The sequence below is a fragment of the Clinocottus analis genome, unplaced genomic scaffold (assembly GCF_023055335.1).
Source record: "Clinocottus analis isolate CAN_PGR_092001 unplaced genomic scaffold, fCliAna1.0.p SCAF_12, whole genome shotgun sequence".
NCBI classification, from domain to species: domain Eukaryota; kingdom Metazoa; phylum Chordata; class Actinopteri; order Perciformes; family Cottidae; genus Clinocottus; species Clinocottus analis.
In genome coordinates, this window is record NW_027175843.1 from 17,861,534 (window position 1) to 17,878,349 (window position 16,816).

Genomic DNA, 16,816 nt, shown 5'->3' on the forward strand with positions numbered 1-16,816 from the left:
AATTCCATTCCTTCTGGTTCTTTTTTTTTTTTCCTCCTCCATTAATCTGTGTATTTAATTAAAGTCTGCTTGCTTTGACGGCACCGAGAGTGAGAGGCAGGAAAAGGACAGAGAGGACCGGGAGGAGGAAACGGGCCTCACAGTTAGCTACGGACCGTTTTATGTAGAAGTTTCCAGTGAAGTTGCCTCTGATTGAGACGCCGGCGTCACATGATCGGTGACCAAATGTCTTCTTCTTCACCTCGTCAAGACACCGATAACATGTCCAGCATGTAGTGCCGCCAAAACCCATTTTAGCCCAGCTCTCAGTGTGGTCATGTACCGGAGAAGTCTGGTCACAAGCCGCTCCTACCTTCGGTGGGTGTCCCCGCTGTAGCAAGCTAGCGCTGCTGCTAGCGCAACGCTGCTGCTGCTAGCTCCCCGCTGCTGCTGCTACGGCCCGCGTCCCCGCTGCCCGAGTCGGGTGTCGAGTCGGGGCTGATCCCGCTACCTTCGGTGGCTGTCAGGGAGCTAGCAGAGACCTAGCAGCAGCGCTAGGCGAGAGCTAGCAGCGCTAGCAGCAGCGCTAGCTGGCAACAGCAGGGAGCTAGCGGGGACACCTACCCGACTTTTATGGTAACTAACGTACGATAATGATAAAGAAACACTTGACTTTCACCCAGGAGATCGCTGTTTGTGTCCCGACGTATAAGATTGATACAGAAAAAAATCCTCTTAATCATCACTTAATACCCATGAAGAGCGCGTGGCGGGGTTTGTATCTGACCTTTGACCTGAGATCTGTGAGGTGCGGTTGTGTTTACAAGAACCTCAGAACGCAACCGCTGTTGAAACAATCAGAAAGGGATGTGTTATTCTTCTAACTCATAACCTTTCTAGAAGAAATTATCAGGCAATTGTTGGACATCCGTAAGGGAACGCAACAAAATAAAAGGACGGTTCATTTTTTCAAAAGATATATGTGACATTTCCTTTGGGGGCTTCTTGGATGGATTGCCGTAGTATTTATTCATCCCCAAAGGATGAAGAAGACAACAAAATGGCTACACATTGTAACTCCAGATTCTATATATAGAGGTGTCGCCTCTCGGAGCTGTTGCTGTATTCCTCCAACTCTAACATGCCGAACTGTTAAAGCAGGAAAACCTGCTGTATTATTTTTCTCATCATTGCAAAAGATGCTGTGCTGACTAGTTAAGTGCGACATCCAAAGTGCTTTTCAGTAAGAGACATTTCAGTAAGAGACAACCACTCTCAGAGCTTGAAACATCTTTTTTATCCATCCCATACTTTCCGTGTGAAAGTATCCTGTGGACGGCGGCGTGCTCGTCTCGCTTTTGTTGGGGGTTTTTTTCTGACAAGAACCGGATTATTTCTACCGGCAGGAGAGCTCCGCTGCTGGTTAATAGAACCGGTAAGTCGAGCTTCAATTTGAAATGTTGGATTATTTTTGAAGCTGCAGCAGTTTTCAAACACAAGACATGAGAAAATGATGAGGGCGGCAAGAAGATAAGCGGACATGCTGCTGGAGGTCATCGGGACTTCTCTGATGCAGAAGCCTCTTTTGCCATTATCTTGCTCCTTCGGTTTTTTCTCGCCTCCCTGTTTTGACCTGGCTCTGTCTGCATCCCGAGGCCGGCCTGTCTTCCCTCCTGCACCGTCCCGATTTACCCTCCACTGCACATTTCCTCAGATGGTGTATTGTCAGGGTGTTTTCCACAAACAGAACGCTGATAACACGCACAACATGGCAGCCTGTCGCTCCCGTTTAAGATAAGGAAACCTCCTGACAGTGACGTCGTGGTTGCTGAGGGCTTTTACAGGGAAACTATCACGACGGCGAGCATTTCGGGCGCTGCATTCTGCATATTTTGCTGATAAGCAAAGCACGAACCAACTTCTAGTCCCGTCGCATACGGATTCTGAATTCTGCTCAGAAATTAGGTACAATGCAACAAATATCGTGTCCAAATATTTACATTTTTTTATTTAGTCTTTTCCACAAAAGTATAGTGACAAAAAAGGTTTTCCAACTCACCACATTGTACAGCATGGAGCACTGAAACCTAACCAGACTGCGTCCTCACAACAGTGGTCTGAATATTGTACAAGGTCATCTGTGGAGAGCTGTATTCATTTTTGGCAAGCTTTGGTAACGATTACTTTCATGGGACGAAAGAAATACAGACAGGAGACAAAGAGGTGAGAAGTGAGCGGCTACAGGCTGATTGTTACACGGCAGGTAAGGCTGACTTGTTTTTATCTGAAGAGGAAAAATTGTTTAGTCGTTAATCGCAAAAGAAAACTCAACTCTCGTCGACTTTCTCACTGGTTCTGGAGCTTTTGGTCTCGTCTGTGACTTCTCCTCCATGTTGATGTTACTGAATCTGCCGATGAAGACCATGAGATGAGGCCAAAAGCACCTGAAGAAGGGAGTAAGTGGACCTTGAGTTGATTTTGTTTTTGACGACGGATGTTGACAGCGTCGAGGATGGACTCTCCAGCTTGATACAATAACAGTTTAGTGACATTTTCTAGTGACTTGTTTTGTACGACAGACATAATTATTTCATTACCAGCGAATTCTCACATCTGAAATGTTGGAACCAGAGAGACAGATCAGTTTAGACTGTTAAAGTATTCAATTAGTCGACATAATGAGTTGGCGTTAGCGGGGAGCTCGATTCAAACTAATTAATAAATTATTCAGTTTTTTTGGCGCCAGGTCAAATACCGACTGACAGACGGATATTTGGATCCCTGAACTGAGCGGGACCCCGGAGGGAGAGAGAGAGAGAGAGAGAGAGAGAGAGAGAGAGAGAGAGAGAGAGAGAGAGATCCTGAAGTAGAGAAGAGGTGGCAAAATAAATAGAACAGGTTTGACACGTGACAAGGCTACGGTAACGAGGATACGATATCTAAAAGTGTCTTTTCTTGAAAAAAGGTGACTTTCTTGGCGTTCAATCCACAGTTCTTAACCAAAGGGTTCATAGTGTTTTCTTTAAAAAAAACAAAAAACAAAAAATGCTGTGCCATAATAAGAGTACAAAAATACATAACTATGCAAGACAGGAACTATTAAAAGAGTCCGTGTGAATACTGCGAGCTCCGTACGGCGCTGTGATGTTTGGCCGGCAGCGGAGACGTGGGGGCGGCCCGGCGACGTTCCCTCGGGCACGATGGGGCTGAAGGCAGCGCCGCGGGAACAAAACGACAGACAGCAGTAGTGGCTTTCAGAGCGAGAGAGACAGCTGATATGTGTCACTCTTCGAGGTGAGCTGGTGTCAGGTGGAGGGGAGCGGGCACCGGCGGGTTTCACATCGCGAGCAAACGGAGCGGGAGACGGGTCTCAGATGGCGTAGTCGTCCTGAGCGGCGGGGCTGAAGGCGGAGCTCCGCAGGGCGTCCAGGCAGTTGACGAGGATGAGCGTGCCGGTCAGGTGCTTCCAGCGCTTGGTGATGGGGTTCTTCATCTTGTCTATGCCCATGTGCAGCTCCTGGATCACGTCTCGGTAGCTGTCGCCGATCTGAGCGGCCCACGTGACCAGGAAGTCATACGCCGGCTTCCACATGGCCTGCAGGCCAGAGAGAGAGAGAAGAGAGAGAGAGAGAGAGAGAGAGAGAGAGAGAGAGAGAGAGAGAGAGAGAGAGAGAGAGAGAGAGAGGAGGGAGAATAAACAATAAACATCCCATGATCTGCTGATACACAGACGCGTCTGAGCACTGACTGAGCCGATTGTGTCCGACTGCAGACGGTTGTCTGCTGTCCTTTCCGTGCTCCGCCATGCGGTTCAAATTGTTAAAAAGCTTTTGAGAAGCAAAAAAAATGCATTGACATGAACTTCATGGTCAAGTTGTCGTGTGGATCTCGGACTGAGTTTTTGACTGAATATTCATCCTTACAAATGAGGCAAATATAATTTGCCACAATCCACAAAGTACTCTTTGGTTCTTATAGAAAGCATAACTATTTTAAGAGAATTTTATCAGCTGGGATGAATGGTTTTATCATGAAACATCAGTATTTTGCTGTGATTTTTGTTGCAGTAAACATTTTCTCAACCGGCGTTAACTAATCAAAATCGTTTGGTTTTGTGCAAACTGTTTTCTTCTTGAAGGGTATCAAAAATCAAATGCATCTAAAAAGAACTTCATGGAACAAAACACAACAAGATACAGCAGCGATGCTGATTTTGCATCTATTTGTGTCTTTCCAAGACGGACGTACCTCGCTGTCCACCACCCCGTTCTTGTCGCGGTGCGGCGCCTCGTAAGCGTCCATCTGCTGGCGCGACACCTTGACGAGCCTCTCGGCGAGCTCCCTCCAGCGCCCGGCCACCTCCACGGCCGTGGTCAGGAGGACGAAGTCCATGACCAGTCTGGCAACGAGACCCTGACAGTCCATCTTCAACAGAGCCTGCGGTGAAGAAAACCAACACACAAGAGGACGTGAGACTGAATAAATGAGAGAGGAAAGCACAGCATGAAATGACGGGAGTGGAATATGGAGGAACGTTACGAGAACGTCGGGGTACGAGAGAGGACGACGTTGGTGTCTCGTGAAGATGGGAACTGAGCAGAAGTCAGTGAAGTTTCCCTAAAAACCAACCGCTACATGGAGACTAATAAATCTCCAGGTTTCCTTCCACGGACTTGATCCTCTGTTATTTTCCACAGCCTGCCTCCCCAATCCGCCTGCAAATCTCAGCTTTGTGCATTTTTCAGATGCTTTCTAGTGGAAATAGAAATAAGAGCCTCACGTTGCTCCCACAACAACACTCAGGATTTATGTCACATCTGAAACTGAGCAAAGGGGGGAAAAATAAAAGAAACGCCTGGTGACCAATACGGATACACACAAAGACGCACAACAGGACACCGCAGGATTAAAGGCTGAAGGCGGTTTCCAGCATCTCCTCGAGGCAACATGCTGACGGTTTAGCTGGAGTTTGTCCCGAGGGCGGCGTTGGGGAAACACCTGGGGTCGGTAATGAACACTAAACGCCTCGCTTTCTTGCTCTGCACCAAAAGTTTAGACAGCTCAGCAACATCTCCATCTCCAGGTCCCGCTGCCGAGGGAGGGCGGAGCGAAGCGCAATGTGCCGACGTGGCTTTCCTGTTTGTTGGGCCCTAACTGGTCTGGACAGGAGCCCGGCTCCTCCCATCAGCCTCGGTAACCTGCCTGTCTCCATCAGTTATGCCCCGGCCCCGGTGTGTGTGTGTGTGTGTGTGTGGGAACAAAAAACACTTTGGAGACCTAAGTCTGCTCCGATAGCAGAGACGACCTGCAGCGCGTCACCGGGGATTTGCAAACACAAATGTCACAGATGCAAATACAAAGTGAGTTTGCACTGACGGATACACACGTATTTATTCATGCACCACACTTGCAAACGCGCGCACACACACACACACGGCCAGAAAAATGCAGATTAAAGATATTTAACTGGACTACTTTCTAAAAATGATCTCACGTTCGGGGGATTTTTTTTTATTTTTAGAATGTCCAAACTTTCCATATGTTCTCGTTATCCAGGTCTAAAAGTTACTGGTCCTCACAAAGACAGAAGTACAGAGAAACACACACACACACACACACACACACACACACACACAGACTGACTGACGAACACGGACGCAGCCTTTGACTTGCAGACTCAACAGAGCGAAGGTGAATTTAAAGCTCCTGTTTGGGCTTCAGCTCCACGTGCAGGAATGTGTGGAACGACAGGATATGAAGGGGGGAGGAGGATGGAGGGATGGAGGGAGGGAGGGGAGGGGGATGAGGGTCGAGGAATGCAGATGCCATGCTCCAGCAGCCCCACTCACTCTGAGACGAGACCAGAGGAGATAGAAAGCGTCAGTGGGCCAATCAGACGCCGGCCTCGGTTCTCTCCAGGATCACTTAGCGGCAAAAAAATCACATTATACTCAAATCAAGTTAAGACACTTTGGTTCGTTAGTTAAACTCAGAGTGGCCGACTGCGCTGGACTCACACAGCATTTGTTTGTTTCTGTTTGTGGAAGTTGAGGGGAAGACGCCGTCGGGGAGATAAACCCTTTGACAAGCACCTGTTTCCTCGCAGGACAATAACCACAGGAAATCCCCGCCAAAGTAAAAAGGGGATCACTTCCTGTCTGACCGCGGGTTTAAGTGTGTCTCTGCATGGGAGCGCTGCGTGGTAACACAGTCCTGCTTTGTGCACTCAGTACGAGCCAATCAAACATTTTGATACAGAATCAGACTGTTTCGTGAAGGTATTTAAGTATCACACCACCATGATGAATAGACTTGTTTATTAAAGAGGGACTTGATCAATAACTCCTCCAACATCACTCCCTGGTGCATTAAAAAAAATCATAGCAGCCTATTATTTCCCTCCAGATCCAATTGAATAGCTGGTCTTGAAGAAACATGGGTCCTGCATGTTTTCACATGAGCTCATGGCCGTCATGAAGAGAGCTGAAAATGTTTTTATAATCTTCTATTCACTGTGTATTCTAGTCACACCGGCCTGCACTTAGTCCGGTCCACCTGAAACTGGCTGACTCACAACATCACACTTCATGTTTGGAAGCATTTCACTGTTTTTCGTTTGGCAAGTGAATGAATCAAAAGCTGCTGATTGATTTTCTGGAGACTCTAAACTGAGCAAAACCCCTCCGTGGACCGTTGACGAAATCTTAACTCAGCGACTGTATTTGACCCCTCGCTGGGTTTGCAGAGCTCTCAAGTGCATCGCATGGTCTTCATTAGCAGATGGTGGGGAGGGGGTCTCTGGACCTTGAGATTAGTATGTAAAACTAATATGCTTAAGATCGAAAAAGAACGATACCACTCTGGGCAAGAGATTGGGATTAACACGCCTTCTTATGAAATATATATATATGTCATGGAGTTCAGTTCACTGCTCAGAGCATCGAGAAGAAGTCCTGTGAAGCTGCACTTTGGTCTTTCTCTGGCTCGTCTTACTGGTTGCAAACATTCTGGCTGCTGTAAATCTTTGATGGCGCGTTGTTAAGTATTTATCACTCAGCGTCGTGCCCCGGGAGTCTCCAGCCTGATTTTAAACTAATAATTGAGCTGCAGCAGACGGATCCGGGTGCACCAGCGTTACAGCAACTGCAACGGCTTCAATACGCCGAGAGAGCGGAGAGGAATTACATGCTGAGCTGCCTTTTTAAATGTCAGCAAGTTGTGGGACACGTGTGTGCACGCTTTTGTTAAATGCCAAAGAGTTTGCTTCACATGCTCATCCAATCAGCGGTCTGAAGCCCCGCAGACCCCCCCCCCCCCTCTCTCTCTACACACACACACCCCTCCCCCACACTGCATAAATCATCTGCTTGTCAAAACGAGAAGAAAATTCCTGGAGACATATTTCCAGAGATAACGTTGACGGTGGAAACCAAGCGGGCGCGCTTCAATCATGTCTGTCTTTGCATACCAAAACAAACACAAACACACACACACACACACAAACTAAACCCTTGGTATCACCCACTGTGAGCTTTTCTGATACATGATTTGTTTCTTCCGTCTTCCTGTTTCAGGTTTTCCTCTCAGCTACAAAACTCACACACAATCTGCTCTTTATTATTTTTCTATCCCATCTTCATTTTCCATCTGACTTCCTCCACGTTTCCCATTTACAGCCTCTCCACTCCATCTCAGCCGCACTGTGGCTTTGCAATTGCATTTCTTCTGCAATCTCAAACATGTGTGCTCGCCTTTTCACCTTTTTTGGCGAACACAACCTCAGCCTCAGATCCCAAACCTGAGGATGCCGGGAGATTTTGGAACATTTCACCCACAAGTAAACTATTGTTATTCTTCATGAACTGGCTCCGAAAGCAGCTCAGACAAGGCCTTAATCTTCAGAGAACGAGTGATTTGTTGTTTAGTTAATTACTGCAAAAGCAGCCGCCTGCCACACCCAGTCGGGGAAGGAGAGGAGAGGGAGGAACAGAAGAAGGAGGCTGGAGATGGTGGAAATAAGTAAATCTAGATGTGTGCGCGGTACGAGAACGGCAAGGCGGAGAGCCAATCGCACACGGTGGGCCTGGTTGCTGCTCCAGTTTCCAGAGCCCTCCTCCAGGGATAGGATGTTGTTATTGTTCCCAGGCTCTATACCTGCCACACTGATCCCACAGCAAATAATTCAGGAGGGTCAGGCGCTCGGCAGCAGAGCTTTGAAATGAAAATCCCCTTTTAGCACCGAGCCACAACAAAGGATCCACCTCTGCGGTCTCTGTGCTGCAGGTTCTTATTAAATCGGCATGCCGGTTCGCTGTCTGTCGGCAACCAGGCAGGAGGAAGAGCGGGATGAAGGAGGGAGGAGGGGGATTTCCCTGGTAACGCTCCTTCTTCACTAGCAGAAGCTCTGGAGGACGTGAGAGGAGCTCACGGTTATATTCTCATCACGTGAGACTGAAAGTCTTCAAGAAGTAAAAAACTGTGCAACAACAGTGCAAACACAAAGAAAATACACGATCAAGAGAAAGAGATATCTGATGTATTACTGTTGCTGTCAGTTTTCTGCGTCAGTAGTGAGTCGGTCCGCCGGTCCTCCACTTGGAGGGATTGCCATGAAATGAGGTTCGGACATTCATGTTCTCTCATCGAGCAGCTGTTAGGGGAAATGTCACTCAGGAAAAGTCTTTCCGAGCCAATGGAGACGAGTCGGTTGCAGCAGGGCGAGAGCAGGCGGAGGAAGACAGACGCCGGGCGGATGACTTTTGGTTCTGCGCGTTAGATTTCTGTGTAAATCCCGAAAGATGGACACTGACAGACAGAGAGAGGAGCAGGTCTGTCCAGTGAACCCTCATATATATATATATATATATATATATATATATATATATATGTTTATGTTTTTTTTATGCAAGCCGAATAATAACCACAAACAAACACGACACCACAACGCCAGAAAAAGAGAATAAAATAAAGAGAACAGTTGGACAAAAAATAAACAAATAAAAAAACAAAAGGACAAAATAACATTTCTTCTGTAAAGAAATGAGGAAACACTGAGAAGCACTGCTCTGAATTCACATCTCTGTCCACTCGTTTTCTAAGAAACCTTTAAAGCGATCGAGAGACTTTTAACCGCCGAGTTGATCGCGTCACTTTTTTCGCCGTCCTGTCTCTGACATATTAAATAATTTAATGGTTTATTTAAACTTGCAATGACACATTACTGCCATATCGCCAGCTCTTCAGTTGATGTGTTGAACTTGTTGCTTAATCCCACATCCAGCAGTCACAGAGCGCCATGAATCATAAGTCATTGTGTCAACTTTTCACCCGCCGGTCGCTCTGTTTTGGTTTCTATCCACTCGTCCTTTAGTATATATATATATATATATATATATATATATATATATATATATATATATATATATATATATATATATATATATATGTGTATGTTGGTATTGAGAGGGTCAAAGTCAAAGTCAAAACATCAGAATGTAATTTATGTCCGTACAGCACATTTGAAGGCAGCTCACGATGACCCGCGTGCTGCCGGAGGCTGTAAAAACCAGAACCACGAGTTAAGACACTGTGAGGATCCCCTGGAGTTGTGGGGGACTGCAGAGATGGGCGATAATTTTCCGTGAGTTCGACAGCTTTCACATTTCAAAGAGTCATTGGATCCATTAGAAATATGTCTCACAGCCGCAGTCATTACTCTGAGAAGATGAATTAAGCATCTCCACCTCAAAGGTGTCCACACCGAGGAATGCAGCAAAGAATAGTGGGGGACCTGCAGCCTAAAACAACTCACTCCCTTTGTTTGCAATATACGTATTGAATTTCTAACACAATTATGTTGAAGATTTCATCCCAAAACAACCTTCTGGTCGAAATCCATGAACAACAATTGAATCAAACCAATCAATAACGTAATGAGACCGCAGCTGAAATCATGCTTCTGCTGAGATGCAAGGTAGCATTTAAGTGAGCAGGAGAACGGCGTTAAAGGTCACCAGAGGTCACTGAGGCTGAACACCTCCCAAATAAAACTATGAAGCACCTGTTCGTCCGTCCTTCAGATATCTCAAGACCCGTCACTAGAATAAACGTCTAACTGGCTCTGGAACAGTCTCCAAATAATACTGATGCCTTTTTACGACCCTCATAACAAGACGAAAGTGAGAATGTTTGGTTATTTCTATCTAGTTCTTCCTGATGTTGTGGTTGTGGTCCAGGCCACGTGTACATCGACTTCAGTGAATTCAGATCTGAGGATGTCTCCATCTGTGTGAGTTATGTTATGTAACGCTGTTTTTTTTCTCTGTATGTGCTTCATGATTTTGCATTTGTGTCTCAAGGGGCGATCCTTTCAAATGAATTCATAAAATCAATTAATTCTTAAAACAAAACAATATTTGCAGTTGGGGAAGAACATTTCATAGAGCTTCTCTCATGCAAAACTTCAAATAAGTGCAGAAGAATATGTTAACCGAATAATGCTCACACAATTCTTTCACATCTTATTCACAGAGGTAGAGTTTGTTTGCACTGCTGCGTTTTCTTGACTTTGTGGTTTGCTCAACTCGACACTTCTGCCAAGTGGACACGTGCATTGCGCTCCCTTAAATACCCTTATACAGTCACGTAAGAGCAGCCTGGAGAAGCATAGCAGAGGTTTTCCCACAGCAGTGATTTGAATTCACAAAGACGGGTCAGATGTGGCATTTTTGGATCTCTCTGCAGACGGTTTCGTGCGGGAGCGCCTGAGCGAACGCAGTCCTGTCCGTCTCGGGGTGTTTAAAAGTGGAAAGCCGCACGATAAAACCGCTTCAGTGTGATGCACCTGAATTAGTTGGAGTGTTAATCAATCAAATGAGTTGGGTAAAAATGTCCGGGAGTACTGCGGCTGTACGCTCGCTGACATTTAACAGAAATCCTTATCGTTATCCAACAGCGGACAACTGTCAGCGGGACAGTTAGCTGCAACGTGGCCTTATGTGCAGAGGGGGCCTGGGTCAAGGAGGATTATGGGAAGTCGTACTGACTGCAGGCGCCCGCCGGACCACGAGTGGAGCTTCTGTTTAGTTTCCGAACAATGAGGCAGGAAACATCTGCAGGGCCTGAGATCCAACAGACACGACCTGGACCCCGCTGCACCGCCCGCCGACAGCAAACAACACGGCGAGACTCGCATGGGATTGGAGGCCGCGCTGGTTCACGTGTGGCTTCTTTCACGGAGACGTCGTCACCCGTCAGCACCATGAATGAATGAAGACAATCGGTCTGCTTCAGACCACGTTGTCACTGTTGTCACACGCTTTTTACAAGTCAAGTTGTGTAAAACAAGGTAAAAAAAAGAAGTCCTGGAAAAGATCCTCTGGTCGAGACAAGACAAAGATCCAAAATCACAGCAGCATCTTGATGGTGGCCTCATAACAGTGAAATAGAAACAACAAAAGGCGAACGTTTCAGAATCGAAGAATTTGTTAATCAGAGGACGTTGCGCAATCTAATATTCACTTTGATCAGACGAGATTGGACCGATCAGATTTGACACACACATATACGTATGAACAAAATATTAGTCCAACCTTCCAAAATCCTAAAAATGTTTGAATTTACATAAATAGATGTAACAGTTGATGCACGGTGGTGCAGTACCTTTCGGCTCAAAGACACACGATGACACATCTCAAGCTGCGCTGCTGAAATTCCCCCTAGACCTCGGGGCTTGTTACTGCTGGCTGCTCGTTACTTATCTGTCTGTGTATGTTATTCCAGTGAACCAGTAATCATCATTTGCAAACAGAATTAATAATCGCCTGAAGCTAAAAAAAAAGTACAAATTCTGGATTTCATTAAAAAGAAACCTCCAAAAAGCTGCAGAGCCGCCCGCAGCTCACCTCCCCGTGTCTCTCTCTGGCTTATCGGACACATCTTTTGATGCATTCAACAAACCGATGGAAATTATAAATCTATGTTCACAAATATGCTGTCTGTGAGCACTTGGCGCTGCTGAGGACCCCTTTTCTCTACCGACAATCAAAGCCGACCACAATGGATTCAGACATTTGAGCACAAAGGAAAGCGGCCGCAGTGCTTTTGATTTGGCTTTCTTTTATTCTAAAAATAGACTTCCGTCCGTGTCGACCGGCACACAGGCGAATCATAGGAGATGTTCTTCTGTGTCATTGAGAATGTGCGAGAGGAGAAGAGGATGAGGATTTTATCTGACAGTCTTTAGATTCGCTCGGCTTTACAGGGAGGCCCGCACGGGCAACAAAATCCACTTTTCAGAGGACGCAAAAACAAACATCAGATGTTTGCGCGTGGAACAAACGGCATATTTGTGTCGGTTGAACAAAGAGTCCTCGCGATCTCAAATTTGCTGGATCTCTGCGTGCTTTGTCCCCACAGTAACCAGTAGTTTAGGTGTAATCCTGACAGACGAAACAGAAAAACAAACCTATATTCAGAAGCGAATGGGTCAGAAGTCCCTCAAAGGCCATATTTTCAGTCACCACCTTTTATTATGTTCTTTTCCATACTGCAGCTTCTCTGTCTATAAATGGTTCTAACTAGTGTTTACAACCTCGCGTAAATTACAGTGTATCTGCTCCGTGTTACTTCAGCTGTAGTTCATCCATGACCTCTGACAGAGACGCTCGGGATAATATGCCGACGGTCCAGGAACCGGGGTAGCCGAGCTCCACTCGACCAAAATGCTGTCAAACCGGCACAGACACATAAAATAGAAAAACGTATAAATATAAAAAGAAGCCTTGGACGTAAATCACTGGATTTGATGAGTGAGTTCAGCGCGTTTAGACAGCTCAGGATGAAAATCGCTCCCCGTACTGAGTGAGGCGACAATGAAAACCCACATTTCCACGACGGCAGATGCACAATAAAGTGCCTGAAAGAGTTTGTTTGTTCACTTACAGCTAACACAGCTCAGCACTTTGTCCACTTTAAATAAAAGCTGAATATACGGAGGAAAAAAAAGAAAAACACGAGGCATGAAGAGGCCACTTCATTTGCTGCAGACGCATGTGTTCTTTCGCTAGAAAGCCACGAGGAAAACCCCGACGACTGTCTCAAATATAACCGTCTGATATTCTAATTAAACCTCGGGATGCACTGATACTGGCATTGTGACAATGGAGCCGAACCATTAATACACTTCTAAGTTTATACACTGCATACACAGCATTTTTTACACTTGACTCACAGTTCCTGCTCATTTTGACGACTTATTACCAAGTTGCTGGTTGTAGGATTCATCCTTTAACTATGAAAAATAAATTAATAATAACTTAATAAATGTATAGCAATGTATTCATTTGTGACATTTTGTTTTAAGTCAGAAAGGCAATGTTTGCGTCTAGCTTGATGTTGCTTGCTCCCAGTCACTCAAAAGCAGTGAGTCATACGCCATATTAATTTTACACGATGGCCTCTGTACTCCATATCGACCGATCGACCGAAAGGTTTGATGAATCCTCAGTTAAAGCAGATCATTTTGGGGGAAACCAATACTAATTGCTGTAGAAAAAGTGTGTTATACTGTTAATATAATGTCAAACTATACATGCGCTCTGGTTGAGTTTAAAACATATTCTGTCACAGAGCACTACATTACATTACATTTAGCTGACACTTTTATCCAAAGCGACTTACATGTATTTTGTACACCGTGGACACAGCAACGGGCATAATGTCGGTACTCATTATCAACATGTGCCTGAGGTCCCATCAATAAAGTATTGTTTTACACTTCAAACAGGAGAGTACGGGCCTGTTTCTTCAAGTTGTTTCCTTCATTACCGACCCGGCCCCCGAGGGCTTTGATTCATATGCACATAAAGATAGAGAATTAAAGTAGCCTGAACGATCAATTCGATTTACTAGATCGGCATACTGTACACACAACCGTTGCAAAGTTACAAACTATTCTTTTTTTGCACGCCACAGCTCCTCAGGTCCTGATTAGACGCCGATGCCCACACAGCAGTTATTGACTGCACTCCCAGCAGAATTAACAGACTGAACCACAGCCTAAAGCCAAAAGCCTGAAGCAGCTGTGGGCAGATAACGAGAGGAAGGAAGAGTTGTTCTCCGAGAGAGAAATCTCCTACCAGGAGGATACAGGCAGAAACACATGACCATTTAATTTGACGCATGAAAAACAAAAGGCTCAACTGAGACCCAACATGTAAAACAAGGAAAAGGAGAATTTGCATTTTTTTTTTCCAAATCAATGACTCGGAGAAAATGCTGAGTCAGTGCAACAGAGGAGGATGCCAAGGCTTTAACTTACCGTCAGGAGTTCTTTCTGGAAGGACTTTCGCTCTTTGCTCTCCGCATTGTTGCAGTCCTCCTTCAGCTTCTCCAGCACCGACGCGACCCTCTCGGGTTCGCTGTCCAGCTCCGCGCGGCAGAAATGGGTCAAGGGCAGGTTGCCGTATCCGAGGGCGTCCGCGAACGCTCGCCAGCTGCCGATGTTCTCCATCAGTATAGTCCTTACGGAGGCGTAGATGTACGTGAGGAATTTGCAGGGCTTCAGTATCTGCTCCAGCAACAACGAAGTCGAAAGGTCGGGCCCGCTGAAGTAAATTGGCTTAACTTTGCCAACCACCAGCACATTCTTTGCATGAACAAATCCCATTTTGCCCTGATAATATCCAATGTACCACTCTTTTGTCCACAGCTGACCCTTCAGCCTGATCCTCTCCTCACTCAACAGAGCTACAAAGTCTCCTTTTTTGTACTCGATCAGGTACTGATTTTTCGTCTGACGAATCACAGTTTTGATTAGTTTTCCAAACTTCAGGTTATTTATTCTCCGGTCCTGAAAAACGGGGTACTTGGTGGCGATGGCGAGAGGAGACAAGACTATCTTGCCCACTTCCTTCTTCTTCAGGAAGCGCCTTTGCACCGATGTCTTTGGGCCTGCTTTGGGTGGCGGCGTTGGCGTCTGGACACAAAACTGAGCCAGAATACAATCGTGGTCGTCTTTGACCTGGATCCGTATGGTGAAGTCAGAAACGTCATCCGTGTTGCGCGATGCAATGATGTAGACAATCCTACTGACTTTGCCTAGCTTAACCTGGAAGCCCCGGACCACTTTGGCCTGCTCACTAACCTTTACCTCGTAGTTGGCCATGTTGGAGTAAACTCCAACGCGGAGGTCCTGGGGTTTGGACAGGACAAACTGGTGCTTACCCCAAAGCTGCAGCACCACTGATGGAGCAGACTGCGCCTGTTTGCCGACCTCACTCACCAATAATGTCTTTGGGGCACAGTCGTGGCCAAACATAGCCACGACCGTCTTGAAGGACGGGTGGATATGTTTGGGGCCGTATACTCCCAAGGTGATCTTTTTCACCACGTGCTCCCAAACTGTGGAGTCTGGAGACAGGGAGTGGGACTGAGCCACAACACACACATACATGCATGGCTCCAGGTTATCCAGACACACCTGGACTGTGTCTCCATACATGTACGCCTGAGGAATGGGGGTGTACGGCCCCTCTTTACAATCACTCCTGACACACAAGACTTCTGTCGTCTCCCTGCTCTCCATTTTCACCACGACAGACACTTTCATGTCCAGGGTTATGGTGGTTTTGGTCTCCATGTTGCTGAGTTTGATCTCCACCACAGGGCTGACTGTGGTGCAGCGGTCGGTGTTCAGCTCCAGCGGGGGGTCGAGCAGAGCTTTGATGGAGATCTGCTGGGTGTCCCCCGGGGCCACGTGGCCTTCGGGGATGTGAATACTGATGTTGGTGTCCGGGAGCTGGACGGCGCCTCCTGAGCTGTCCAGCCGACAGACGATGTTGGTCTCCACCGGCTGCGTCTGACCCCAGCCCGGGTTCTGACCCAGCGAGTCCAAGTCGTGGCAGGACCTGGCGAGCTTGCGGTGGGTGAGCCACGCCGTCCGAAAGTCCTCCCTGCTCTGGAACTGCTCCGGCGCCGGTGCCTTCAGGCCCCCGAAGAAACCAGAGGAGGCCTGAGGGGCGTCGGACTGAGCCTGCAGGATGGACAGCTCGGACAGACTGTAGGACCGCTTGCTTCTAAAAAACGGGTTGTCCCTGCGCAACGCTTGCCCCACCCCTACTGTGGGACTCAGAGGGTTGAAAACACCGATGCCAAAACCGTTGACGGCAGTGCTGCTGGTGGAGTTGGGCACTGATGTAGTGAGCGTGTCAAACAGAAGGAGGTCAACTGATTTCTCATTACTGTTCTGATCAAGTGAGCTCTGAGGACCCCTGTTCAGGAAAGGGTTTGTAGAGGTTTGGCTTGTTCCAAAAGGGTTTCCGTTTTGTAAGATGGTCGGTTTCAGAATCACCCCCGACCACTCCCCCAGAAGGTCCATCTCTTTGGCCGCCTCGTCGTGACAGTCTCCCACGGTGTCAATCATCCCGCTGTCGCTGAAGGACGAGTCTCTGAAGTTGATGGGCTCCACATAAGCTGCGGGGATGTAACCCATTTCTGTGTTGTTGTGGGCGTACCACCACTCTCCTCCTGACGAGTCCAGGACGTAGAGGCGGTCCCCCTTGGAGAACTTCAGGGTGGTAAAGCTGGATGGGCAGTAGTCCTTAATGGCAACGACTTCCCTGGCAGCGCCGAAGGAGGCAGTAGCATCCAGTCGTAAGGCACTGGGAGAAGGCACTGGGGAAAAACAAAAACAATGTCAAGAGTTTTATACGAGTAGCAATGTGTGGGTTGTGGACGACCACAGTACGACCACAGTGGCTATTTGTACCTCTCAAATCCGAGACAAGAGGATTTAATATATATTTCTAAGGCTTACGTGTGCAAAATAGTTATTATA

At 46.9% G+C, this 16,816-nt stretch overlaps 1 protein-coding gene across 1 annotated transcript in view; it reads right to left on the reverse strand.

The window, feature by feature from the left end:
• Positions 1 to 1,961: 1,961 nt before the first annotated feature.
• The window catches only part of LOC137783255 (SH3 domain-binding protein 4), a 31,975-nt gene continuing 17,120 nt past the window's right edge, over positions 1,962 to 16,816 (reverse strand). The window contains exons 3-5 of the mRNA XM_068573054.1: positions 14,300 to 16,653; positions 4,228 to 4,416; positions 1,962 to 3,574 (exon numbers count right to left, since the gene is read on the reverse strand). Of these exons, the coding sequence (XP_068429155.1) occupies positions 3,350 to 3,574; positions 4,228 to 4,416; positions 14,300 to 16,653 (2,768 nt within the window). The 3' untranslated portion in view covers positions 1,962 to 3,349. The remainder of the gene's footprint in view (positions 3,575 to 4,227; positions 4,417 to 14,299; positions 16,654 to 16,816) is intronic.